This window comes from Lampetra fluviatilis, chromosome 14 (assembly GCF_964198595.1).
Source record: "Lampetra fluviatilis chromosome 14, kcLamFluv1.1, whole genome shotgun sequence".
Taxonomy (NCBI): domain Eukaryota; kingdom Metazoa; phylum Chordata; class Hyperoartia; order Petromyzontiformes; family Petromyzontidae; genus Lampetra; species Lampetra fluviatilis.
Window position 1 is genome coordinate 5,522,028 of NC_136288.1, and position 25,388 is coordinate 5,547,415.

At 42.4% G+C, this 25,388-nt stretch overlaps 1 protein-coding gene across 1 annotated transcript in view; it reads right to left on the minus strand.

Moving 5' to 3' along the window:
- LOC144935838 (uncharacterized) overlaps positions 1–25,388 on the minus strand; it is a 54,039-nt gene that overhangs the window by 23,821 nt on the left and 4,830 nt on the right. Inside the window, exons 4-21 of the mRNA XM_078862635.1 lie at positions 24,288–24,329; positions 22,597–22,638; positions 21,101–21,154; positions 20,128–20,181; positions 19,107–19,160; positions 16,568–16,621; positions 15,759–15,812; positions 14,622–14,726; positions 13,177–13,221; positions 11,426–11,503; positions 10,792–10,827; positions 9,260–9,313; positions 7,665–7,718; positions 7,248–7,295; positions 6,629–6,751; positions 5,256–5,309; positions 4,445–4,498; positions 2,859–2,912 (exon numbers count right to left, since the gene is read on the minus strand). Of these exons, the coding sequence (XP_078718761.1) occupies positions 2,859–2,912; positions 4,445–4,498; positions 5,256–5,309; positions 6,629–6,751; positions 7,248–7,295; positions 7,665–7,718; positions 9,260–9,313; positions 10,792–10,827; positions 11,426–11,503; positions 13,177–13,221; positions 14,622–14,726; positions 15,759–15,812; positions 16,568–16,621; positions 19,107–19,160; positions 20,128–20,181; positions 21,101–21,154; positions 22,597–22,638; positions 24,288–24,329 (1,059 nt within the window). The remainder of the gene's footprint in view (positions 1–2,858; positions 2,913–4,444; positions 4,499–5,255; positions 5,310–6,628; positions 6,752–7,247; positions 7,296–7,664; positions 7,719–9,259; positions 9,314–10,791; positions 10,828–11,425; positions 11,504–13,176; positions 13,222–14,621; positions 14,727–15,758; positions 15,813–16,567; positions 16,622–19,106; positions 19,161–20,127; positions 20,182–21,100; positions 21,155–22,596; positions 22,639–24,287; positions 24,330–25,388) is intronic.

Genomic DNA, 25,388 nt, shown 5'->3' on the forward strand with positions numbered 1-25,388 from the left:
GATGAGCGCTTTGAGCTTTCTCAACTAAAAAATAGAGATGACAGAGTCATCCTCTCAGCCGACAAGGGCAATGCCACTGTCATCATGGACAAAACCACATACAATAACACAATTCAGGACCTACTTAATGATGGTAGCTATACCAAAATCAATAGAGATCCCACCAACCGCCTGGTTACGAAAACCAACAGTATCATTACTGATTCAACATCTTTAATCGAACCAACCAAGCGGCTTTCCTTAAAACCCTCTACTGCTAGACCACCCAGATTTTATGGCTTACTAAAAATTCATAAAGAAGGTACACCACTTCGTCCCATCGTCTCCACCATTGACTCACCCACCTACCAACTGGCCCGATTTCTGTCTGAGACCTTACAACCATTTCCTGGTAAGACCACCTCAGCTGTACTTAACTCAGCTCACTTGATATCGTTAATAAAGGACATCTCACTATCTCCATGTGATTTGCTTGTCAGTTTAGACGTAGTATCTTTGTTTACCAAAGTTCCTGTGCCTGACACCATTGCAATTATTGAAGATTTGGTCCAACAAGGACTGCATTCTAATGTACCGGCCCTGGTTACATACTGCCTCACAAACACATACTTCACCGGGAATGGAACATTCTACAAACAAGTTGAAGGTACCCCAATCGGTTCTCCCTTATCTCCAGTTGTAGCCTATGTTTTCATTGAAAATTTTGAGACAGATGCCATCCAGGCATCCACCTTACATCCTTCCTTGTGGAAGAGGTACATAGATGACACGTTCGTCATCTGGCCACATGGCCTACCAGCTCTGGGCCAATTCTTCAACCACATCAATTCCATACAGCCAGCCATCAAATTCACCATGGAGGTGTAAAGGATGTCAAGTTACCATTCTTGGATGTTTTAATCGAAAAGAGACCAGATGGCTCAATGGGACACTGTCTACAGGAAAGCCACCCATATGGATGTCTACCTAAAACTTGACTCCCACCACCATCCATCCCAGAATAATTCCCTCATCAAAACTCTACACCATAGAGCTCGATGTTTTCCGACCATCACCACCTAGCCAGTGAACTGGAACACGTACACCAAGCCCTCAAGATGAATGGATATTCAGACTACACAATCTGTAAAGCTATCACCCCAGCCGTTGGGAAAGAACCATCTGAGGACCCAATCAAAACTATCACCTTGCCATACATAGCAAGGGTCACTAAAAAATTTCCAAAATCATGAGCAAACACAAGATCGAGGTTCGATTCAACACAGTATATCAAATTCGTGATCTGATCTCATCTGTGAAGGATGTGATCCCTGACATGCAATACCCCGGCGTCTACAAACTAAGCTGTGTCTGCGGCAGTAGTTACATTGGGGAAACTAAGCGACATGACTCGGACCGTGTTCGTGAACATAAGGCAGATCTGAAACACGGTAGGACCAATACCTCAACCATGGCTAATCATTGTTTTAACGCTGTGGGCACACACAAAATAGATTTTTCCAAGACGATGGTACTCTGCAAACACACTGGCTATCAGCAAAGATTCGTTCATGAAGCCATCCAGATATATAAACACAGACACAATTTCAACCGAGAAGATGGGTACAAACTGAGCAATCATTGGAAGGACATTATTAACCAGGTTAAGTCATAACTGGCTGTGATGTTTAGTAGTTATTTTCGACTCTCTGGTGTTACATTAACAGGTTAAATGTCTTTACATTAACAGGTTAAATGTCTCACCAACACAGCCACCATTGCTCATTTTCCTCGATTTGGCGGTGGCTCTACAATCTTACATTGGCATGTAATTCTCTCACAATACAATGGCCAACTCCACAGCTTCGTCGTCGTGGATGTGGCTCTCCGATTTACCCGATCTTACATTTACATGCAAATTTCATCACTAGCCCTGCCTACTTTGCTCATGACCCTTGGGCTGCACCCATCTCAAACCATTATAACATCCTGCCTCAGCAGCTTCACCTGATGACGATTGCCTGTGTTGCGATCGAAACGTCGTGATGTTTTTTTTTCTATCTTTACCGAAAGACCCAAAGAATATGAATTCCTGCACTCACGAAAGCTTTAAGTCAAGATTTAATACAATGACTGTGGATGTCACTGATTGTATATGCACAAATCTCCCAATCCTGACAACAGTGCTGCGTAGGGCCCATCACCATTGGTGATCCTTAATATATGGCATGTAATATTTTTTACCACAGGGACTGGAATCTCCAGAAGACAAACAGTGCTGAATTCCCATCAAGCGGTGCAGCTTCACGAGGTATGCTCACTTTACCTACCCCAGGGAGATGATGGGCTAAGTGGCCAGAATTTTAAATTGGTAATTCACTTTTGTCTATCTGCTGCTCAGCCAACCGAGCTGTAGGCTAGTGGTTATATATATATTGAAGTATATGAAAGGCCGTTAAGTATATGATTGGCCTTTAAGTATACAATTGCTCTTTCTTCTGTAGATACAGCACTGCATCGTAGGTTGCTAGGATGATATGTCAGCAACGTTTGCTAATTTTATTAATGTTTGTCTTTTGATTAGTTTGTCTAGTATTCAATATCAAATAATGTTCAAATTCCACTTTAAGTATGTTCACCTCTAGATATGTCCTTAAATCTGCATTTATATCAGGGCCCCATGGTCTATAGTGCAGCCTCCAACTATGCTTCACTCAATCGCACTGCCATCCATCTCTCTGCTATGAAGCAAGTCCATTGTCCGAAATGTATCCTATTATATCTACATCCTCTTTCGTTCAGTTATGAATGTATTGCGTTTTGAAATACATACTTATATATTAGGCATTTCTAAACCAAGAAATTATTTAGATACTCACAGATGAGCCAGATGGACCTGGAGGACCTGGGTACCCAGGTTGACCAGGCAACCCCTAAGTGGAAGGCACACACAAGAACCACCGCAGCATGCATCAATAATTCAACAGGCAAAATGCATTTGTTTATTATGGAGCCTGGTTGTTGCTGGACATTACTAATAACAGAACAAAGCAGAGAGGAACATGATAGCTTTTCTCTGTCTCTGCAGTAAGGCTCCGCTTAACAATATCCTCGTAATAACTGTTTTGTATTGTTATTGTCGACCAAAAGTATTATTATACTACACACACATACTGTACATCACGTATGTACATGTACACATATTGTGTACATAGCTGTATTGAGATAGTAGAATAGATTCCGTTGCCTTATATTAGTCTCTGGCACTCCATGTCAATATGTTGTTAAAGTAATTAACAGCTTGCCTAATTGAGATCAATACACATTTGTCAATGTCTGAACCAATGGACATTACTGCCAGCAAGCGCTGACCTTTTTCAATCACCAACCTTTCCATTCCTTTGTGATTTAGGTGAAAAAAACCCATTTCCCTCGGTTTCAACAAAATACTTGCTTCAGTGTGACTAAATCGTGCATAAAATAATGGATGGGAATTCTTACATACAAAGTCCATTATACGTGAAAAATACCGAGGAATGATATGTACACACAAAATAGGATAATAAAATAGCTAGACCAAGTAACCACTGAAATTCTGTAAATCAGCAAATTCACAAAAGTATGCGTAATTTCTTTAAAATTTAAATACAGCCATTACACACAGAGGTCATTATCATTACATTTAAAACAGTGGTCAATATCTTCTTGTTGGTGGGGGAGGGGGAAATCACATGACTAACCATTCAGGTTGTTCGTGATTGACATTTTAATTTTCAACTGTGGGTTGTAAGTTAATTGCATGACTGGAGGAAAAGTATTCCTTACACTGACCTTTATGATAATTACAACAGATGAAGATGATTGTTTTTTATACGGTTGGATTGATGTTCGGGAAAGCATAGACATCGTCGGCATGATGCCGCAGACAGCACTGCTCCATTTCACAGTGGCCCGTACATTGTAGTTATATCGTAATAGCCAGCATTTTAAGCCATGCATGTATGGTTCGGTTAACTTAACCTTAAGTGAGAATTACAGGCATTGGGAAGCAACTGTAATGCCTGGGCATGGTGCTGGCGAGACATACAATCGCCATCTTACGTACCAAGGGTGAAAAGAACGACACACCAGCCGTGCTTAATTCGAAGTCCATCCACAATAAAGCCTTTTCCCTTAGGCACGAAGATATTTCTATTGCGACCACTCAGCGAGAATGCGCCGATAATCACCTTCACGCATTATTTCAGTCAAGTTATACGAGTGGTTTAATTAGGACGAGACCCCTGAACCGCAATGGAAGGCTTTTTTTGTCATTGTAAAAAATGCATTAAACGGAGGAGAGGTACGATAATAATGTCTAGAGCAGGGTAATGTTGAGGTTCGCGCAGAGCAAAGCCTGCCGCACGGCAGCGAGTCCACAATAGGGCAACAGGCGTGTGAATGATGTCCGTGATTAGGCACTCACTTGATCACCCTTGTTAGCAGGCGACCCAGGCATTCCACGTTCACCTTTGGCTCCCTGATTAAGAAGGGAGGAGGAGGTGTCATTTGAAGAGAAGGGCAAACGCAGGCTATGAAATATTTAGCATCATTAAGTGAAGCTGCTCGACTAAAAACCATTAATTAATTATTAGTTTATTTCTACATCGTGGCAATCACACCGATGTATACCGCATCAGCTGCATTCGTATGAATTAAAAGGCATAGATAACACAATATAAAAATGAGCAAAAAACAAGTATGTGTATGTTCATCACCTTAAGGATGATTGCTCTCACTGATAGATAAGTCAGTTGAAACAATGGGAAGCACAGCGGGTTGCGAAGCGTCGAGTCACATACACACACAATGTGCAACTATATGTATGTAGAAAATTTTCCGCACCGCAAGTAGCCAACTGTGCTCATTGGAGGTGCGGGGGAAGGACAACAGAGCGGGGCTTCACATTTACCCATGTAAAGAGCCGCTCTGAGCAGAAGCCCACTTATTTGCACCACCAGGAGGTGCTATTAGCAAAGACAATGGGGTGTGCTCGTAGGCAGAACAATACATTTTGATTTAAAGCTTTCGTGACTGCAGGGATTCATATTCTTGGTTCTTTCGGTAAAAAAATAATAAAAATATAAAACAATACAAATTCTCACGACGTTTGAGAATTTGTATTGTTTTATATTTATATTATTTCATTATTATTTCCCTTCTACGTGACTTTACCGAAAGAACCAAGAACAATACATGTTCATGGGTAAACGTTTTATTTTGTTTTTCCATCTTACACTTGGTCCCGAGGATCCTGGGTCACCTGGAGAACCTGCTTCTCCTGATTCACCCTGCAAAGTGCAAATTATCAAGTTGCATCACATCATATACACTGTGTAGCCTTTCCCATGATCTATATATAGTGTGCAAGGCTGGTAGAGGGGGAGATGGCAGGGGGGGATCGAAGGGTGGGTTTTCCCGAGGCTTTACACATACAGAGGTTCTCACAAATGGCTCGTGGATGGAGGAATAATGTTGAAATAAGGGGGCCCATGTGGCGTTCTCCCTTGGGCCCGCAGGAAGCCCCTTGGCAGCTCTCATAGTAGGGGCATATCAGTGGATTCGTTTTGCTGAAAACAAGCTAAGCAGAAGCACCATATGTCATGATGTACATGCTCATCAATACTGACATGAATTCCAGCTGTCTATTGAAGCTTTTGTCTTTAAACAAATACCCTTTTCTACGAGTTTAACACGTAGGCTTTTTCTATAATGCAATGAGTGATTTCCAATCTTCCCCTATGCATATAATTATCTCACTTATCCAGATTTCAGAGGTGTTGTAAACAATAACACAGATTTTGAAAAATTCACTGGATTTATGAAAATGCTTTTTTGTCATAGGAAACACATTTGAGCATTTGCAAAACCTATTCATTGCCATTCCAAAATCATGTGTTTCTTAAAATCACATCATAAAAAAAGTATCCATGTCCCTTTTTTGGCTCCACGGGCAGTCTCAAAGGATTTTCTAGCCTATGTTTTATAAGGCACTTGCTTAGGATATTTGGCCAATGTTATCATTGGGTATTTTCATGTGTTAGATAATGTGAGTGGCTGGATAGAAAACAAGCACATATCATAGGAAATAATGTTCAAACACTCACACAAAGCAGTCAACAATTTACTTGCTGGTCTAATACAAGCTACGTATCACATGTGCCTATGGGAGTACAAAGCACACGATGAACTCTGTGTGATAACTCAAATGAAGTGAAAAAAAGAATAATAGACTCATGCACATTTGAGCTTTTCAATTTAGTTTAGTCTCATTTGCTGCGTATATTGTCCCTACCGAATTCTTATTCAACATTGTATTTGATCTGCACTCACTGAGTAATAATCTGAAATACCTCTCTGTCCTGTCGCCTCGAGATGTACTGCATGGGCGGCATAGTATAAATAATAATGATAATACTTCATGATGGTGATGCTGATGTGATCACCAACCTCATCTGCAATGTGTCGGATTAACGGCCCTTTGGTATGGTAACGGTAAAATATGTTTGTAGTCAACGTTATTCGAGGGTTGTTGCCGGACAAAACGATCAGAGCGGGGCCAGCTCTGGGTCAGGGTTCACCACGGTGTGGCCAGCACTGTTCGTCTTACCTTGTATCCGTCGCGTCCTGGAGGGCCCAGTGGGCCAGGCATCCCTCGGTCTCCCTTCATGCCCGGATAACCCGGGATGCCAGGATGACCTGCCATGCCTGGCTCGCATTTGTTGCACATGCCCTGGGAATGACGACAGACACAGACCCACATCTGTCAGTGCGTGTTAGTCACAGGCGTTTAACTCTCGATAGGTCTCGATGCAGGATTCTGATGTGCGCTAGACTGAATGGCTAATCTCTCCGACGTGTTTTCGTGTTGTTTGGCACGATGTCCGACGTTTCGCTCCAAGTTCCTGAAGAAGCTTTCAGCACGTGGAGTAAAACGTCGGACAAGCGGCACGACTAAAAAACACGTCGGACAGCTATGCAGCACAACCGCGAAAACCTACACAGTAGTACTGTTGGCTTCCCAACAGATTAGTCTTTCATAAGCAACTAAAACAAGACCCACTTTTTTTCGCAGCATTTTATTTTTATTTAAAACTTTCACCAAACATTCCGAAATTAGAGCCAAAATGCATAAAATATGCCTGTTCACAATGCTTATGTAAGACATACATTTAAGATCAAGATGGTGTTTGAGAAAATGACAGTATTTCCTCTATCCACACACTTACTTTGACCATATCTTGAATTTCCCGTTGAGTGGTGGTAGAATATGGTGCCTTAAAAACAAAGGAAATAACACATTTACATTTTGTATATTCATTGAATCACTTCTTTGTTGCCAAAATATAGTTCTAAAAAAATGAATATTATTTCAATGTAATTTTGTTAGCAAATTTTAAAAAGGACATACAATTAAATATTTGCTGAAAGATAAAAAGTAGAAGTTTGTTTTTGATGAAAATCAATGAGCTGTAACATTAACCAACTATAATTTTCTTTCTCAGCATCATTTTGTATTGCCTTGCATTTTCTCAATAATTAACACATACTATCATGGCAAGCAGCAATAGCAGCAGACGTAGCAAGGAGCTGGGACCATTAACAAAGCAAAGGGAATTGTATTTAATGGACAATGGCATGCTTACATTTGGCCCTGGTGAGCCCGGAGGACCAGGTTTTCCATCCCGCCCAGGAGAGCCCTAGGGAAGAATCCACCCGGAAGGTAGCAAACGTTAAGACGGTCTGAACTTGAGATGGTGACGGAATGTCTTGTTTTGTTTACTTACCCGAGATGTATTGAGAATCCGTGATCGCTAATGTGACTTGGGCTGTTTCCTTTTAAAAAGGGACATGTGCCACCCAAAATGCACTGCACTAACGTTTATAGATTTTTTTTGCTTTTATTTATTGCTGTTTGGCTTTTTTGCAATAGGTACAATTACATCACTTCTTATTTTCAAGTTGCGTTTAATAGCTCTAATTAATTTCATTTGTAAAGCATCAACACATTTCATGTCTGTCTGCTACATGTAATTGATTTGAGATATTGGAAAACTATTCATGTGCCAATATTTTTTACAATGTGTTGCAATTCGAAGACAAGATTGGTGCCTTTGTGGGTGATTACTGGCATGTTATACGATATTAATACATGAGTTGGCAAAATGTACCAATGCAGAATGCTCCTGAAAAACAGTTTAGTGGGGCTTTCCTGGATACATATTATATAAACATTCATTCGTCTATTTCTTTTCTATTTGTCTCAGAGGTTAGATTTAAATGTGTCCTTCATTACACTGTGGGTATTCATAATGGACCTTAGTTGTATTTCTCTATCGCTGATGTTAGGTATGGAAAAGTTCACATTCTTCGCGTGAAGATTCGGATGATAGCAGCCAAAATACCCACGTTCTTCATTAATACTACTGTACCTCATAAGATAAACATATATATAGAAGGCTAACATTGTAAATAATAGAGAGAAGGCTGAAGGATTGACTAACATGGAGACCTCCTTCTATAGGGTGGCGCCTTTAAGTCGTAAATTGATGAATGCTGACATATGAACAGTTTTGAATGAACATATGAACAGTTATCAATTACTAGATGTTGAGTAGAAAACACATCGCTAACAAGTAGAGCATGAATGTATAAGCTGCCTTTGGTTTCAGGTTTCCACTGGGATTAAGAGTTAATAAATCAGAGCCATAAAATTATTAAAATTAACTATAATACCAAAGAGCTGCATCATGGAATCCATGAAGGTATAAAATAAACAAGTAAAAATAAATATATACATTCATTAGCCTATGCGCTTGCTGAATCATTTGTTTAAGTAGGCAACACGGGGAAGTTTCAAATTTCTAAGTCTCATCAGCAAAGTTTTGCCTGTTAAACAAGTACTGCTGGCCGACCTGACGTTTAAAGTTAGAGCACTCCAGAAATACCGGGAGACCGATTTAGCACAGTACAGCAATATTTCATCATCACATTATTTTATAAATCATGTTGGTTTGGGTTTAATAATAATACAGAGGCGGGGCGTTTCACTGGGTCAAAATAAACACATAAAAACTAAATTTTGGTTCATCAACCTCTGAGTGCCAGCAATGTTATTCAGCAGAAGCAGTGAAGGCAATATTTGTTACGGTTGATGTGGTGCTTTGATATTGGCTACTTGTAACAGTGGTGGTTGGGGTGAATGAATGCACTAATGTGTGGAGGGGAACATATCACTCACATTCTGCCCAGCAGGACCGGGTGGCCCAGGTGGCCCAGGAAAGCCTCTTGGTCCCTGTGGAATGTTACAGTGGCATTTAATGAGGCAACACTACCAACCAAGATTGCACGTACCAGGTTTCTATTAAGGAGTAGCACAAACAGCATGAGAATATGCGAGTTAAACTGCATGAATACACGTTAAGTAAAATATATTGGCGTGGCCCTGCAATTGATTGGCGGCTCATTCACTGTATCCCAAATGCAGTTTTTGAAAAAAATATAAGGAACACAAAATGTTTAGGTTCTCAGAAACTAGGATATATTTAATTAGGGTGTATGCATTTTCATCACGTGCATTTTTGGGTTTCTTTCTTCATTTAATCACAATGTATCTACCTGGCCCTTGTAAATGGTTTGTATGATTTCGATTTTTTTCATTTTGACCTTCGTTTGTGACAGCTGGGCATAATGGTATTTGACATTCACTTGAACTTTCCATCATGGGATTGTATTCATTTGACTGATGATAGAAAAGCCTTTTCTGAATATGGCTTGCTTAACGGTTTGCTGGCATTGTCATCGACCTTCATGAACAATTTAAGCACAAGGCTCTAAAGTGGAGTGGGACAAAGGGGTACACTCTTGCTTAACGAATAAAGATATTTGTTGGGTGGGGGACGCATAACTGCATAACATATGATAATACGTGAACGTGGGACAATTATTGAATGTGGAGCAAAATTTAAGCGATAAAGAGGTGGTTCAGATTGCACTGCGTTCTGTCCGGCATGGTGCCCGACGTTTCACTTCACCTTGAGAAGCACCCAGCACGCGGGGCGAATTGCCGGACGTTGCACCGAAGAACGCGTGGTGCAACCCGAGCACTGTTTTAAAACTACACCGTTTCTACTTTACCAGCAAGGCCCACTGAGCTATAGAGCTCTTTTGCGGAAGCGACCTGGTCACAAATGATGACTCAACTAAGTGGCTTATCATCACGTGTAAATTTACAGCAGTCAAATACTCTAAACGCGTGATGTTGATTCCAAATGTGGAGGGAAAAACCGGAAGACCCGGAGAAAAATCCAAGTGACCACAGGGAGAACATGCAAACTCCAAATATGTATAGGCATCATCAGGGTTGGGATCGAACCCACGACCTCCTGCGTACCAGGCGAGGGAGATAACATCTCACCACCGCGGCGTCCCAAATACGTGGGAGAACTGTTCAGTGCAACCGAAAAAACCTGTACAGTAGACTTCAAATGTATTTGCAGTTATACATGCTTGCTTGTGAGAGAAAGTGCAATCTTTATGCATGTGATTTTTTACCATAGGATTGTTTTACTTCCTCAAGCAACACGTGATATCATACGTAAAATGTTTACGTATGACATTGGATGTAAAACATAATAATATATACTTTCCCCGTTTCTTCAAATAATAAAAATGAGTTTTTTTTCTGTGAGGGAAAATATATAAATAATACGAAGCACGCAATGTATTGAGTAAAATACACGAATAATACAATAAATCGGAAATGTTAAGTACCTCTTGTCCTTGCGAACCAGGTGACCCACTAGATCCCTGTTAAAAAAATCAGAACAACACGGCAGACATAAATTAAACAATGCGTGACATTAAAAATAACGACATCGTCATCGTGGCCCAAGCTGTTGATGCCACCATGTTACCAACTCTCCCTACCCTCCACCAGATCCCAAGGTTGCTGCGCAGTTCAAATGCACTGCTTTTTGCAAATGATGAAAAAAGTCATCGCAACTATATTTACGAATCCGAATGAGGGATGAAAACGGCCTCTTTGAAGCATTGCTGCCTTCTTGGGATGGCCACGTCTTTCAACCCTTTGAGTTGATGGTCTCAAACAACAATACGACCACACATTCAACTCAAGATTATGGTGGTCTGGACAAGGCTGAGACCATTGTACTGTGCATGCGATGTGGTGATCGCATGACATGAGTGCAAAACACGATGGGCGTTGTGTCTCCTTGTTTGTTTGTTAGCACAACTTTGCACGTCATTACAGCTGCTTCATCAGTAGATGCGCGATCTCCAAGATCTGGCCTAACGTCATAATCCCACCATATAGTCACAGTGCATTGCGTGATTGTGTCATACGAGTATAATGTAAAGATGCTGAAAATAATCAGCCGCGATTTACCGGCTGGCCATCGCGACCGATCCCAGGAGGACCCTTCATGCCGGGAGGCCCCAAAAGACCAGGGAGGCCTCTCTCTCCCTAAAGAGGAGTAAATAATAACTTTACAATACAGCAGTAATTACGAACACAACAAATGTAACCACCGCTTATGGCTATAGGGGTGATGTCAACCCATTACATGAAACATATAAAATAGAAAACGTTAGGTTCATGCGCATACAATTTTACGCAAAATATGTGAGTTTAAGGATATATATTAATAGATGCATTGTTAAATATTAGCCACTATTTAATATATATGAAAACACATACATTGTAAAACACGTACATTGCATTCATGGTGTGCATGCACAATGTGCATGCATAATGTATGTTGATTACCCTGAATAACCCAACCAGTAATGCGCATCTATTGTAATTATATGCATACATTCACTCCCCTCCCCACCCCACTCCTTTGGCCTTCGCACCTGATTGGCTCACAAGTGACGACATCACATTTATCAACGTATTTAAGACCAAAACAGGAGGATGTCTCTACAACTCTGGCTGTCGCCTGATGATGCTAGTTGTAATTACTGGCGAAACGTCATAATCGAATTGGAAATGTTGTGGGTTTACTCTCCAACACACTGGTGTGCTGTACTAGTGTAGTGTTGTAATCACGGACAAATAAACTTCTTTATGAGGCACACTCTGTTTATTGTCTTTCTTCCGACACGGTCCCTAACACACACAAGGGGTATATGGTCCCCTTACACGATACCTAGAGAGGTATGGCCTCCGGACTTGGCGGGACCTACTCACGGGTTACCCGCTAACCTAACGTCCTCCGGCTGGGACCTAGAGGAGGCTAATTGACCCGACCACGGAGTCTGTGGGTCCCGACCACTGGTTACACTGAGCCACAGCCCTTAGAAGGGCTGCAAGGCTTGGTTCCAGGGTCCTATCTATCTTCAGCCCGGGCTTCGGTCTTCGGGTGGAGAGAACTAACTCGAGCTCTCATTGCTCTGTCTTTTATGCAGGTTCGTGGCTGGCTCCGTCCCAGCCACGCCCCTTCTTGGAACCTTCTGATTGGTCCTTCCCGAACCTTCTGATTGGTCCTTCTCAAACCGTCGTTCTGATCCGCTTTCACCTTCTCTGACCCCGGGAATTTCCCCTAGTAGGAATTGGTGTTTTGATCCGCTCTCACCTCTGTTTGACCCCAGGCTTTTCCCTAGGGAGGTAACTCAGTGGTACTGCAGGTTACTGAATGGTGAGTGGCGATCACCTCTACACTAGTAACGAATTGGCATGTTCTGTTTACGTGACAAACCTTACTGATTGGCTATGTCAAGTGGTGGCGGATTTAACAAAACATTTATATTTACACGATCTAACCCCCCATAAAACTCTATTATGCGGTGTAACTATTTATACTGTTAGATGGACAATGGCGGGGAGGGGTGAATGCAGGTGGGGGGCGGGGGGGGATTTAAGATACCCGCCGCATTGTTTCAACTGTGGCATTGTTTCAACTGTGGCATTGTTTCAACTGTGGCATTGTTTCAACTGTGGCATTGTTTCAACTGTGGCACCGAGAGAATGAATCAGCGGCCACTGCGTTGCAAGTTGAGTGTGCAGAACCACTGCACCACAACACCCCAGAACCATTGCACCACAACACTAACCCAAAAACCTCTATTGTTGATACATTATAAAAGGAAGTAACGAGAGACCGAAGGAAGTGAAAAAAATTAATGGACACTTACTTGCATTCCAGGGACACCAGACGGGCCTTGTTTTCCTGACTCACCCTGAAAAGAAAAGCCAATGAGTAATCATCAAAGGTATTCACAGGAGACTAACGGTGTTGTCCTACATTCAGTGGTGTGGTTTTTATGTTCTGACCGTAGAGTATGAGAGAGGGGGGTAAAAAACACACACAACAGGAAGATATCATATTTTTATGCTCAGCACATAACCCTGGCTTGCACTTGACATTGCATGTGCCGGAACGCTTTCAAAAGGTTTCCTAAAATCTATGGCATCGAGGCACATATCCGCAAATGAAATCTGTGCAGATCTAAAAAAAAACGATACCACCAGTCCTGTAATGTCAAGAGATGGGTTTTGCTTATTACATTTAAAGCAAAAATCTAATTGCAGCCACTTGTGAATATTAATCACTGATTGATAATAATTTTGAGCTATTTCCTGCATATGCTGGCCATTTAAATGCACAGCAGCAAAGATTGAGAGTGTGGGTAATCAGTGAATCTGATTAGATCACTCAGGCCATGGCTCATACGTTAATGAGAGAGCGCAGCTACACCAGCTTAGCTGCAGCGCTCATTGAAAAGTATCCATCACTGGGATAGCGAATGCTATCGTCAAATGTAGCGTTCGCCATTTTGTGGGATATAACGGTTCACAACAGTAGTTAGCAACAACATAGCTACAAAATCCAGTGGTTTTTGCTTACAAAACCAATGCATTGCAGCTTATCTCCGCCAAATGGATAGCCTGCAAACACGAGGTGAATATGTAAGTGTGTGTACTCATTTGAGGTAAAACACAACATGTAGGCCACACCTCCAAAACTGTGACTGCCACACATGTCTGACAATGGATTTTCAGGCTTACTTGCCGTGCAGCACCACGTCTGTTGACCACTCATTGATATGCTATTTTTTTCTCTAACCCCCCTTCCTTCTCTCTGCCTCCGCCCCCCCCCCTCTGTCTATTTAAGGCCACCCCACAGAGACGATCACCCCTCTCTGTTACCTGTGTTGCTCCCGCTATGTATCTTGGTGATATCTGTCTGCTAATATGTCTGTCTATAGTTTTCTGGTTAGATTTTATGTCGCTATTTCATTATACCTGATGATGATTGCTTGTGTTGCAATCGAAACGTCGTATTCTATTATTTAATTTAATTTATTATTTTATCTTTAGACGTGACTTAACCGAAAGAACCAAATAATAATTCCTGCAGTCACGAAAGTTCTAAAATTAAGGTCTGACAATGGAATTATGCATTTCTGTGAATAAATTGCCGTGTACAACAGGCCAATGACTACACAAAGTAATGCACACAGCCCACTTCTACACCCACGGACCATTTCGTATCTATCCACTCTTTACGCTGGTTCAAAGGAAGGTAGCAACATTTTGTGATACATTTCTCAATCGTGTCTTTGTTAGAAAATCTCACAGGCAATCCCTGAATCCCCTCTCCGATGGGGCCTTGCATTCCTGGAAGCCCAGGAGGTCCTCTGCTTCCAGAGTCTCCCCTGGATCCATCCAAACCCCGGTCCCCCTGTAGAAGAAGGCAAAACACAAGATACACACAAATACAAACACACGTAGACACACAGGCTTACACACATACACAGAGATATACAGAGATACACACACTCGCACCAGCATGCACACACAAACACACTATCAGACACATACAGCAAAGAGAAAGACAAGATGCCCCATATAGCCTTAATAAGATTCTTGGGGCAAGTGCTGTTAGTTACCACCTGTTAAGGCCAGCACGGTACACAAGAGGGTGGGTGGTCAGCACCATATCTGGCTGTTTTTTTTGTCTCCACAGTGGTGATGTGTGTACACCACACCAAGTACTCAGTGAAGGCGAGGTCGGCCGAGAGGAGTCGCAGGACCGGTTCAGAAAATTGCGACTGATGTAAGACATGGCTGGGAATCGAACTCAGGTGGCCACGTTCGCAGCATATTTTGCTAACCACAAGCCTCCGTTCCCCACACAAAGATCTCCCCTATAGCTTTTAACAGTAGGCCAGCATAGCACATGTGTGAGTGGGTGAACAACACCACGCCCGGTTGCCCTTCTCTCCCCAGTGCTGATGTTTAGACACTGCTACAAGTACAGTACTCATTTAAGGCTGAGTCGACCTAAGAAAGGCCCAGAACCAGGTCAAATACTGTATTTACCACTCTTATGGGTCGTGAACAGGAATTTAACTTGGGACAGCGGGTTCATGGCACAGTGCGCTCACCACTACGCTTCCGCTCCGCACACATAAAGACACCCAAACATGCGCATTCATTCACACGTCTATATTTGCATGCACGCATGCACTTCTTATAAATGAATGCCTCCCCAAGCCAGATTGTTCATGGGGGTGTTTAACCATACTTCACCATGCTGCTCAGTGCAGGTTTGTGAAGCAGGAGATCAAGGATCAGTTTAGATATCACTGAATGAAATTCACCAGGTTCATAGGTCACCAGGTTCATTGCTCAGTGCAATAATTCATTGTGCCAACACTCCACACGCACGCGTGTTGCATAGCACGAGAGAGAGAGAGGTTCAATAACTCACCTTGTCTCCTTTCAGTCCGGCAGGTCCAGCTGGTCCCTGTGGTCCCTGGAAACCCTGGGGATAAAAAAACAACACGAATGCAAACCAGCGAGTTTCACACCTCACTCGACTCAAACTGTGTCCGTTTCCTCTGTTGTGCGTCTTCCGCTCTGTTCTGATCGCATGCAACTCACGAGTGCCTTAGCCTTTTCTGTAGAAAGAGGACACGTTTGTGTGAATGTGCAGACACAAATGTGCATATAACGTAGGCCTGTTAGCACCACACAATGTATGTTTATAATTGTGACTCACTCGTGTTGTGCACTATATATAAATTGCAGCGATGAAGTGTTCTTGTTCCAGTGGCTATGGGCCAGTTTCATATAATAAAATAAAAACCAACGCAAAACATTGTTTTGATAATTTTGCCCAATTATTATTATTATTATTTATCGGAGACAGATATATTCAGAAAAAACGACAAAAAGGTACAATCTATATATTATGCTAATGTTAGCTGATGGACCAGGAAAGAATCGTGATTAAATGTATGTAAGTATACATTAATATAGTATATATAAAGTATAAACAAGCGGAGTGCTACATGAGACAGTTTATCTCTTGGACAAATCATACCAAAATAACGGGTACATAATTCTTTAGGGTGATATTGCATCTAAGCTTAGACTTTTTTTCTATACGACTTAATGCGACATTAAACTAAGCACGCGTCAGGCTGTGGTCGCTGCGTAATTTATTCACAACTTACATATTCAGTGCATTTTCTAATGAAAATACGAAATGCAAATATATGAGCAAGGGACACTCACGTGAGGTCCAGGCACACCAGGAGGCCCCATTGGACCCTGAGATCCTGGCACACCCTGAACAAACACAGACACAGCTTTAATGAAAACAAGTATTGTATTTAAATGCCACACATTCATACATGTCAACCCATACGGCTTCTTGTACAGGAAAATTTAGTTTCCAAGGTCCATACGGCGTACAGCCGTTTCAATACGGGAAACATGTTTTTTTGTCTATTTGTTTGTGTTTCTCCCTTGTGATAGGACTCTGTAGGGTGAACGTTGAGATTTATAAGAACATGGGGTGACCAATGGGGTCTGAATTGGTATTTAATAAGGTAGGCACTGATAAGCGGTTGACAGGTATGCACATTAGACCACGCAAGGTCATTTTTTTTTTAGTCAAAGTTCCTCCATGCTCAAGTGAGCATAAAACGGCACTCTTTACAATTCGTTTTCTTGAGTTTGTTGGTATGAATTCCAAGTCATTGTGGCAGGGACAGGCCTTCCATGGGACAACCACTGAGCTAGGCTGTGATCATTTTACTGACCCATGCCAGCACTTGAACCCATGAGCTCATGAATGGAATCTCTGTTGTCCTACCCACCCAGCGCTGTCCTGGCTCTGAATCACTATTTTGTAAGCAAAGCTAACACATAACCAAAGGTCACCAGAATCTTTAAGCTATACATTTAACTAATCTTCATTGTTAACAGCCAACATTAGACGAGGGGCTGCAGTGTACATTAAACGCTTTTGAGATCCTGTTCTAAATAAGGCAGGAAGACCCTTATCACCGCCTGGCCTGTGGAGGATACGCAAGGCATTTGTCTAAACCTTCATTAAGAGAGGGTGACTCCTAAAGGGCGTGAGAGCACGGTGGCCTGAAGGAGGACGGTGCCCCCCATGAGCACGGTGCCCACACATCAAAATATGTTTTCTTGTTCATGTTTTTGTTTGTTGCGGTTGCACCCGATTCAAGAGCCGAATGGCTCAGAGGGCTATACCTAATAAATTAAACTGAAAACCCAGCGAACACCTCAGACAACGCATTTGTGAGAACTCACGCAGTTTCCAAAAATGTTTTCACATTCATCGGCATCGACGAGGTTCCCGATCATGACACCAAGAGGCGAACACGCTAATTTCTCTACTCACCTGTGTCAGTTTACACTTGCATGCAATGTATTCCTATACCATTGCACAATGCAACACGCCCAGCTTGGTGCTTCTTTCGTTTGTCAAGGTGCACTTATGTACCTTGACGACGACTTAGATTGCGATGATGGTGATGATGATAATGAAGTGGAAAATAAAACACTTCTGAAAGCATTCCAAATCAGCCCGTGTGCATGTGCTGGGTGGCTTTTGTGTCAGCGGGACCATGGAGGAGGACGACAGCTTGGGGAGGCCTTCATCCAGCAGTGGAATGACCATGGCCTTATGGTGATGTCGATGAAACATTGCATAATCCATGCATATGCGTGCCTTGTCCATGTGCCTTATAGTTCTACGACTCCCTGCTGTGGAGTCTGCTTTGTGTGTATTATTTTGGTCAAAACTTATTGGAGCACAAGATGAAGTAAACTCGAAAATGATGACATGGGACAGCCAAGGTTAGCCATTTAAGCACTAGCTATAGTATGACTGTGCAATACACAAGCCATTGAACAAAGATGTTCACTGCATCGCGTGTTCTCTGATGCGCTTCTGCGGCCGTCTGAAACGCTCTTCCTTCCGATATTAGGAAGCCATACACAAGCACAACCCAATTCAAGGCATGCTATTTATCTCTGATAGGTATTTCAACATGGCACTTGGGGTCAAGAGGCATTCAAGAGTGTCAGGACATCTCGCTTGCTGATTACAATTTCTATCATGACCATTCGATGAGCCATTGCTTATTATAATCGGTACCATATTTATGCAGAATCGGCCAAAGTATATGGTTGAGTAGTTATTCCTGAGCATGTAGTTCATGTTATCAGTGTAATTAAGCACACTAATGAACATTATTTAGAAAATTACAGCAACTATGTGGGGAAGTGACACCGGCACATTGAAGATACGGACGCAAGCCCTGATCCACGCCACCGCGGACAAAGCACCGTGCCCCAGTGTGGAGTGCCAGCTCTCACACAGACCTCGTCAACCCCGAAATCAACACCGCACTTCGTATCGTCAGCAGCGCACCTTGAAGTCCACTCCACTCCCGTGGCTTCCGGTGCCGGCGAACATCGCCCCGGCCGACATTCAGGCACGATGCCGCGACAACCCGGGAGTAACCACAAGATTTATGGACATCGTCACTCTGCCGCTCCAACGAGACCTACAAGAACCCCACTTCCCGACGTCATCAGTTCAAATCCACGAAACCGCATTCGGGCGCAACGTGGGAGATTAAAGGATCGCCGAACTGCGATTGCAATGAGGTCCAAACCGCACAGCGTCTAATGCTTCCTCATGGGAACGGTTGACGAAAGTTAACGTTCAACTATAACATTTTTCACAACTCTTGCCTTTCCATCCTAACGTGAGCAAGAAGAATAAAGCACGCACCATGTCTCCTCTATCTCCGGGGAGGCCCGGGGCACCTGCTTCTCCTCTTTCACCCTGGGAAAAAAAACGTGTTTAAAGAAGAACAAACCACCAGCATCATAATATATCGTAATGTGTACACCCTTGATTGCCTATTATTTGGAAACTGCTGCTATTCTGATGTCCTTATTAAACGCCTTTTGTTTTTGATTGTTTTAGTTTTAAAAGCTTTAACATCTCCGTTTGCCCACTGTAATAACTTTCGGGGCAAGTTGCTGTGAGCGAGCACCTAACGAAGGGCCAGAACGACACACGAGGGGGTGGGTGGCCAGCACCACGTCCCGCCACCTTTGTCTCCCCAGTGGCGATGTTTTTACGCACCGCACCAGATACTCATTTGAGGCTGAATCGACCTAGGGGAGGCCCAAGACCGGTTCAGACAATCGTCCCTGATTGTTGGCCATGAGCGGGAATCGAACTCGGGACACCAGGTTCGTAGCGCGGCGCGCTAACCGCTACACCACCGCTCCCCCCAACGAAGGACAGCACGGTGCAGTGCACGTGCGCTTTGGGACACGCGCGACTCTTCGGTGAAGTCACCAGGAGGTGGCACCGACGCTGCGTCGTACTCGGAGCATGGCGGCAACAGATACATCTCAACACAAGGGGGTTTCAGGCACGGGCAAGCGAGGTGGGGAGCCACTGCACACACAGAGGCTTACAAGGACACTAATGAAATCAATCGTCGTCTATTTAGTGATTAAACAAAAGCCTGACACAGAAGGAACGCTTTAGCCTTCAGCCCATGGGTATTTTTCAAGAGGAGGAAAAAAATATCGCGCTCAGCATTTAGGAGGGGTGCACTTGAAATGACCTTCATAATCCACGAACTTACATTCATGAAGCATAAAAACTAAACGATATTGTGGGAGAAGATGCTTTAGCATCATCGGTATCAGTGGTCAATTGCAAGCTTTTAATCAAGGTGAGACATGACGCTTTGATGGATATGCTGAGCTTTGTAATGTGTCACTGCTCTCACCTTCGGTCCAACAGGGCCCATTATGCCAGGAGAACCATCTCTTCCAGCATATCCCTAAAACATTGCACGATAATACGTGCATAGTAAATACATATATATACACACACACATCATACATAAACATGCAATGCTGGCTTTTCACAGAGGCTCCATCTTAGAATCATGATGGACAGTAAACCTTTAACTAAGATCATAACTGGGGCTTCCTAACCCCCAAACTCCAGAGCTTCGGCTGAAATTGCGTTGTTGAGAGTCATGACTCTGGCATCACCTAGCCACATTATATTTACATTACAGTGTTTAACATTTCAGTAAATTAACGTGTTGAGAGCAATAAGACAGCAAGAAAAAATGTTAAAATAATGACGCACTAAACGGTAATTTTCTATTAACACGCAGTGTAAAGCTCCGTGGTTTCTTTCGTTAATAATATACCAATTTTGTCACTAGCATAACAAGAAGTCCCCCATCAACAGCACAGCAACACGCCTTGACAGATAACAACCCTGAAAGCTGACACTCGTAAACTGGCCGAGCGTTCCAGCTTGCGATAAATTACGCGTCGCTGCTTCTTGGAATGTTTTATTTTATTTATTTAATTCTCCAACGTGACTACAGCCTAATTATATACGCCAATGCTATTTTTGCACAGTGTTATGCGTGCAATCAATGGTAACTAAGCCGAGTTCATAAAACTCGCTGATAAAAAATGTACCTAAATCCCAGGTGGCAACCCTGGGCTGGGACATAGAGGTGCAGCGGTTGAGTGTTGTCGGGGTCCTCGCTCAGAATTCCAACACAGTTTTTAGAAGAAGAAAAATGTTGAATGTGAAATCACATTGGGAGATTAAGTGCTCAGTATGAATCATCATCATCATCATCATTATTATTGGTATTTTATTGACCTTGCGCATGCAAACACCAGTGATGTCATGAGGTGATGGCAGGGTACTGCTGCTGCTGCTCTACTTACCCTCTCGCCTGGCTCCCCACGATCCCCCTTCTCTCCCCTCAGGCCTGGCACGCCCTGCATCCCATTGCACAAAGGTCACACTCCAGAATTTAAGACAATTTTGAATCATCAACACGTGCAATTTGTTTTAAGCAGGTGCGTGATAATTATACAATAGAGTGGTGGGTAGAAGTGACATAGGATGTTTAATACTGTATGGGCAATCCTATTAGTTTTGAAAAAACCTGATGTCGTGGTGGTTACATTTCGGGCCAATTGATTTAAGTCCATATAACATAATTATTGTCATCCAATTGGCAATTTGCTGCCAGTTGAAAGCTTCCCTATGCCACGTCGATCATCAGAGTTGTTGAACAACACTTCACGCTGATCAGTGTAGGTTAGTCAAGAGGAAGAAAAAACAACGTTTTCTTTGGTTAGATCGCGTAAATATGAATGTGTCGTTACACCGTCACCACCTGACATAGCCAGTTAGTAAGGTTTGTCACGTAAACTAACGACTGAAACAAGAAAACAGGAAGACTTCTTCACAATTCATGAAGCTGGTTGTAATCACCAGCGATAAGTCGTACTCAAATTGTTAATGTTGTGGGTTTGCTCTCCAACACACCAGTGTGCTGAAGCAGTAACTAATTGGCATAATTTGTTTACGTGACAAACCTCACTAATTGGCTGTGTCGGATGGTGGCGGGCTAACGACATATTTATATTTATGCAATCTATTCCAAAAAAGCCCTTTTTGATTAATAATATTGGCCATGAAAGCTTACATGGTAAACTGATAGAGGAAGGTGGTGGCCTGGACTGATCCATATGTCATTATATGCTAACAATAACTATGGCGCCCCACGCTCAGAAATATATTTCTAGGCATTGGGGAATGGTGAGATGTTAACTCCCTTGCCTGGTATACAGGAAGCCGTTTGCTCAATCCCGACCCTGACGATGCCTATATATTTGAAGTTTGCATGTTCTCCCCGTGGTTGCGAGGATTTTTCTCCAGGCCCTCCGTTTTTCCCCTCCACATTTAGAAACATACGTGAAGAGTATTTGCCTGCTATACATTTCCACTTTGTTGAGCTATAATTTGTGGCCAGGTCCCTTATGAAAAAAGCTATATAGCTCAGTGGGCCTTACATGGTAAAATATACACGTTTTAGTTTAGTATTCCAGGTCAGAGCACCCCATAACACAGTGCACAAATGACGGAGCCAGCATTCTCCCCATAGGCTTATGTTTGAGTGCTTAATTAAAATAAAATATGAGAAAATAAATTCAAGAGCACAATCATTACCATATTCTTGTAGTCACATCCACAAACACACAAATGTTCAGACCTCAACTTGCATGAACAAAGATAAGTCGGCTAACACTTCAGGGACCGAGACGTTTAAAGATGTATTGCTACTACAAAGGACACTGGCATTCCAGTGTATGGGCACACACTGTTTAAATATTATGGTGGTTCTGTGGAGTAAAAAATCAATGCTACTTACGTGCATCCCACCGTCCAAGTGGCTTGCCATTAAACCGTCTCCCTGAAGGCAATAATTGTTTTAAACGAGTATAAAAAACCACTCCATAACGAAAGCTTGGTGTCACGGAATCACATCCACAGGTATGTTTCAACAAATAATAGACTTTCGACTGAATTTTAGATTCGTTATTAAATACATCGATATTGTTTTGAGATTAGTAATCAATAACTACGTTTTCTGAAAGATTGCCACATGTGTAATACATTTTTTTATATATATATATTACAACAACAAAAAATAAAGTTTCTAAAATATACATTTCACTTGAGTTTGGAAAATATGCAGACACTAAGTATGGTAATGCAATACTTAAAATAAGCGAAAGAGTAAAGGTGCAACCCTCTCATTACTTGCTCACGCCACTGTTGGCAGACATGCATATCTTTAAATGCTCTGAAAATGTGACGCAAACTATTTGGTTTTTTTCGGTGACTTTACCGAAAAAACCCAAGGAGTATGGATCCTTGCAGTCACGAAAACTTCAAATCTAGAATGTGTGACCCAAATTAAACAAAATAATTATTTTAATTTATTTCCGAGAGCCGAAACTTCGTGCCAAACTATGAAGTGAAACTTCCAAATGTAATATCGTGGCATTTCTGTGCAGTCATTGTGACCATGCTTGAGGCCATCAACTCGATCAAATGAGGTTCAGGGAAATGTGCAGCCATCCGATTGTCTCAAGCCACTGGTCGCCCAGGGGGCGTCCACTGGCCAGCTCTCCAGAGCCCCTCTGGAGGGTACGTGGATTGCTCTTCCATGCCGGCCAGACATCTTTCAAGAGGGTGGGGAGTACCCACACTTCACCGCAGCAGATGCGACCTGTCCATAGACCCACTGTGGTGAACCACCCGTATGTACTGCTGAGTAGACAGAGACGCAGGGGCATTTAAGAAGTTTGTCCCATTGTTTTAACTGCCGTGCGCACGAAAGAATGAACCAGCGACCTCTGGATTTTTATGTCCGGTGTGCTGACTATTACGTCATGGGAGCAGCATCTCTTAAGGCAAACAGATTAGAGTACATCTTCAAGAATATAGTTCTCAAACCCATTTCCAACAAAAATAAACATACTCGCACAACGTATGAATAAAGGCACACAAATACCCTTTACAATGGGCACATATTAAAATAGATATAAAAAAAGGTTATTCAGCAAGCATGAAAATATCCATATATGAAATATAATCTCCATTTATTAATATTAGGTCCTAATGATATGACATTTTTCCCAAACGAAAGCCTGGGGGAAGTGGGAAATTCATATTTAGTTATTAATACATTCTTATTAACTCGTTTGCAGTATTTTTTTAAAATGTGGGATTGGGGCTCTGATATGAGAGGAACAGGACCAACTTTGGTGAAAGGCAGCAGAGGGTCAGCTACATTTACTTCCCAGCAGATAATGAGCTTTGACAACGACAATTTATCCAATGAACGCTATCCTCCACTTGCTTAATAAACGCATTGTTAAGCAATTAGCGGATTTGAACGATTCAACACATACAAATGAGCCCGGTGGCAAATCATTGTTTTCAAGCCATGTAATCATGTGCTGAGGATATAAAAATAAACAATAACTATGACTCAAGAGCTATTCTGTGCCCGAGGCAAAGAATATTATTTCAATATGAATTTTAAACACTCACGATTCCTGGGTAGCCTGGAGGTCCTCTTGGTCCCGCATCCCCCTAAGAAATATAATTACAGGGCAAGATTAGTCACATGTTGTTAGCAATTCATTTGTCAGCACCAATACACATATAATGTAAAGCTATGTTGTCAGGCAACAATTCGTAATGGTAATTGTGTTGCCAATACAGTATTTACAAGCACATTATAAATGTATGTCCCATGAACATTACAGCTGATGCAATATTTGTGAGTTATACCAACATGCTGGACTTTAGAGCCGGTAGGCTATGCAGAATTAAACAACAAAACCCCTAATTGGAGATCTCCACAGAGTGGATTCATGTCAGAATACACACGGGCAATAGTAGAGTCATAGAATAGCGTCATAGAATAACTTCAAAGGGCATTCATAATAGAAGAGCTTCGAAGAGTGGATTCGTACAGACGAGTCTGATTGGAGATCATATCTGAGGATCCTCATCGGAGCGATGAACAGTGAAGCCTCGTAAAGAAACCTCGCGTTGAACTCTCAAAGAGGGGGAACGACAGAGCCTTCTCGGAGAGAAGCGTCAAAGCCCCCCTATGGGGGTCTCATCGAAGGGGACAACAAATAATATCACAACACAAGAAGCTTATATGAGAACCCCATGGAGGAGCCTGGTAATGAACTCATAAGAAAAGGCCCATAAAGGAGAGCCATTGTGAAGCACCTCGGAGCAGTATTCTATAAAAAAAGCCACGTAGGCATCAGTCATGGTCATAACGAAGAGTTGTGTAAGAAACTTTACAGCTCTCAATAAAAGAGAGAGAGATAGAGAGAGAGATAGAAGCTTCACAACAGCCTGAGGAGTCTCACGCCTTCTCTCAAACATTTTCCCGGTCCCTCACAATGACATTTTTTTGCCAACAGTCTGTATGTGTGCATAACTGCATATAATGTGAGGAGCGGTAGTGCATCGGTTAGCACGCTGCACCATAAACCCGGCGACCTAAGTTCGAGTCCCGCTCATGGCCAACATAAGTGACGATTATCTGAACCAGTCACGGGCCTCCCCTAAGTCGACTCAGCCTCAAATGAGTATCTCATGCGGTGCGTAAAATCATCGCCACTAGGG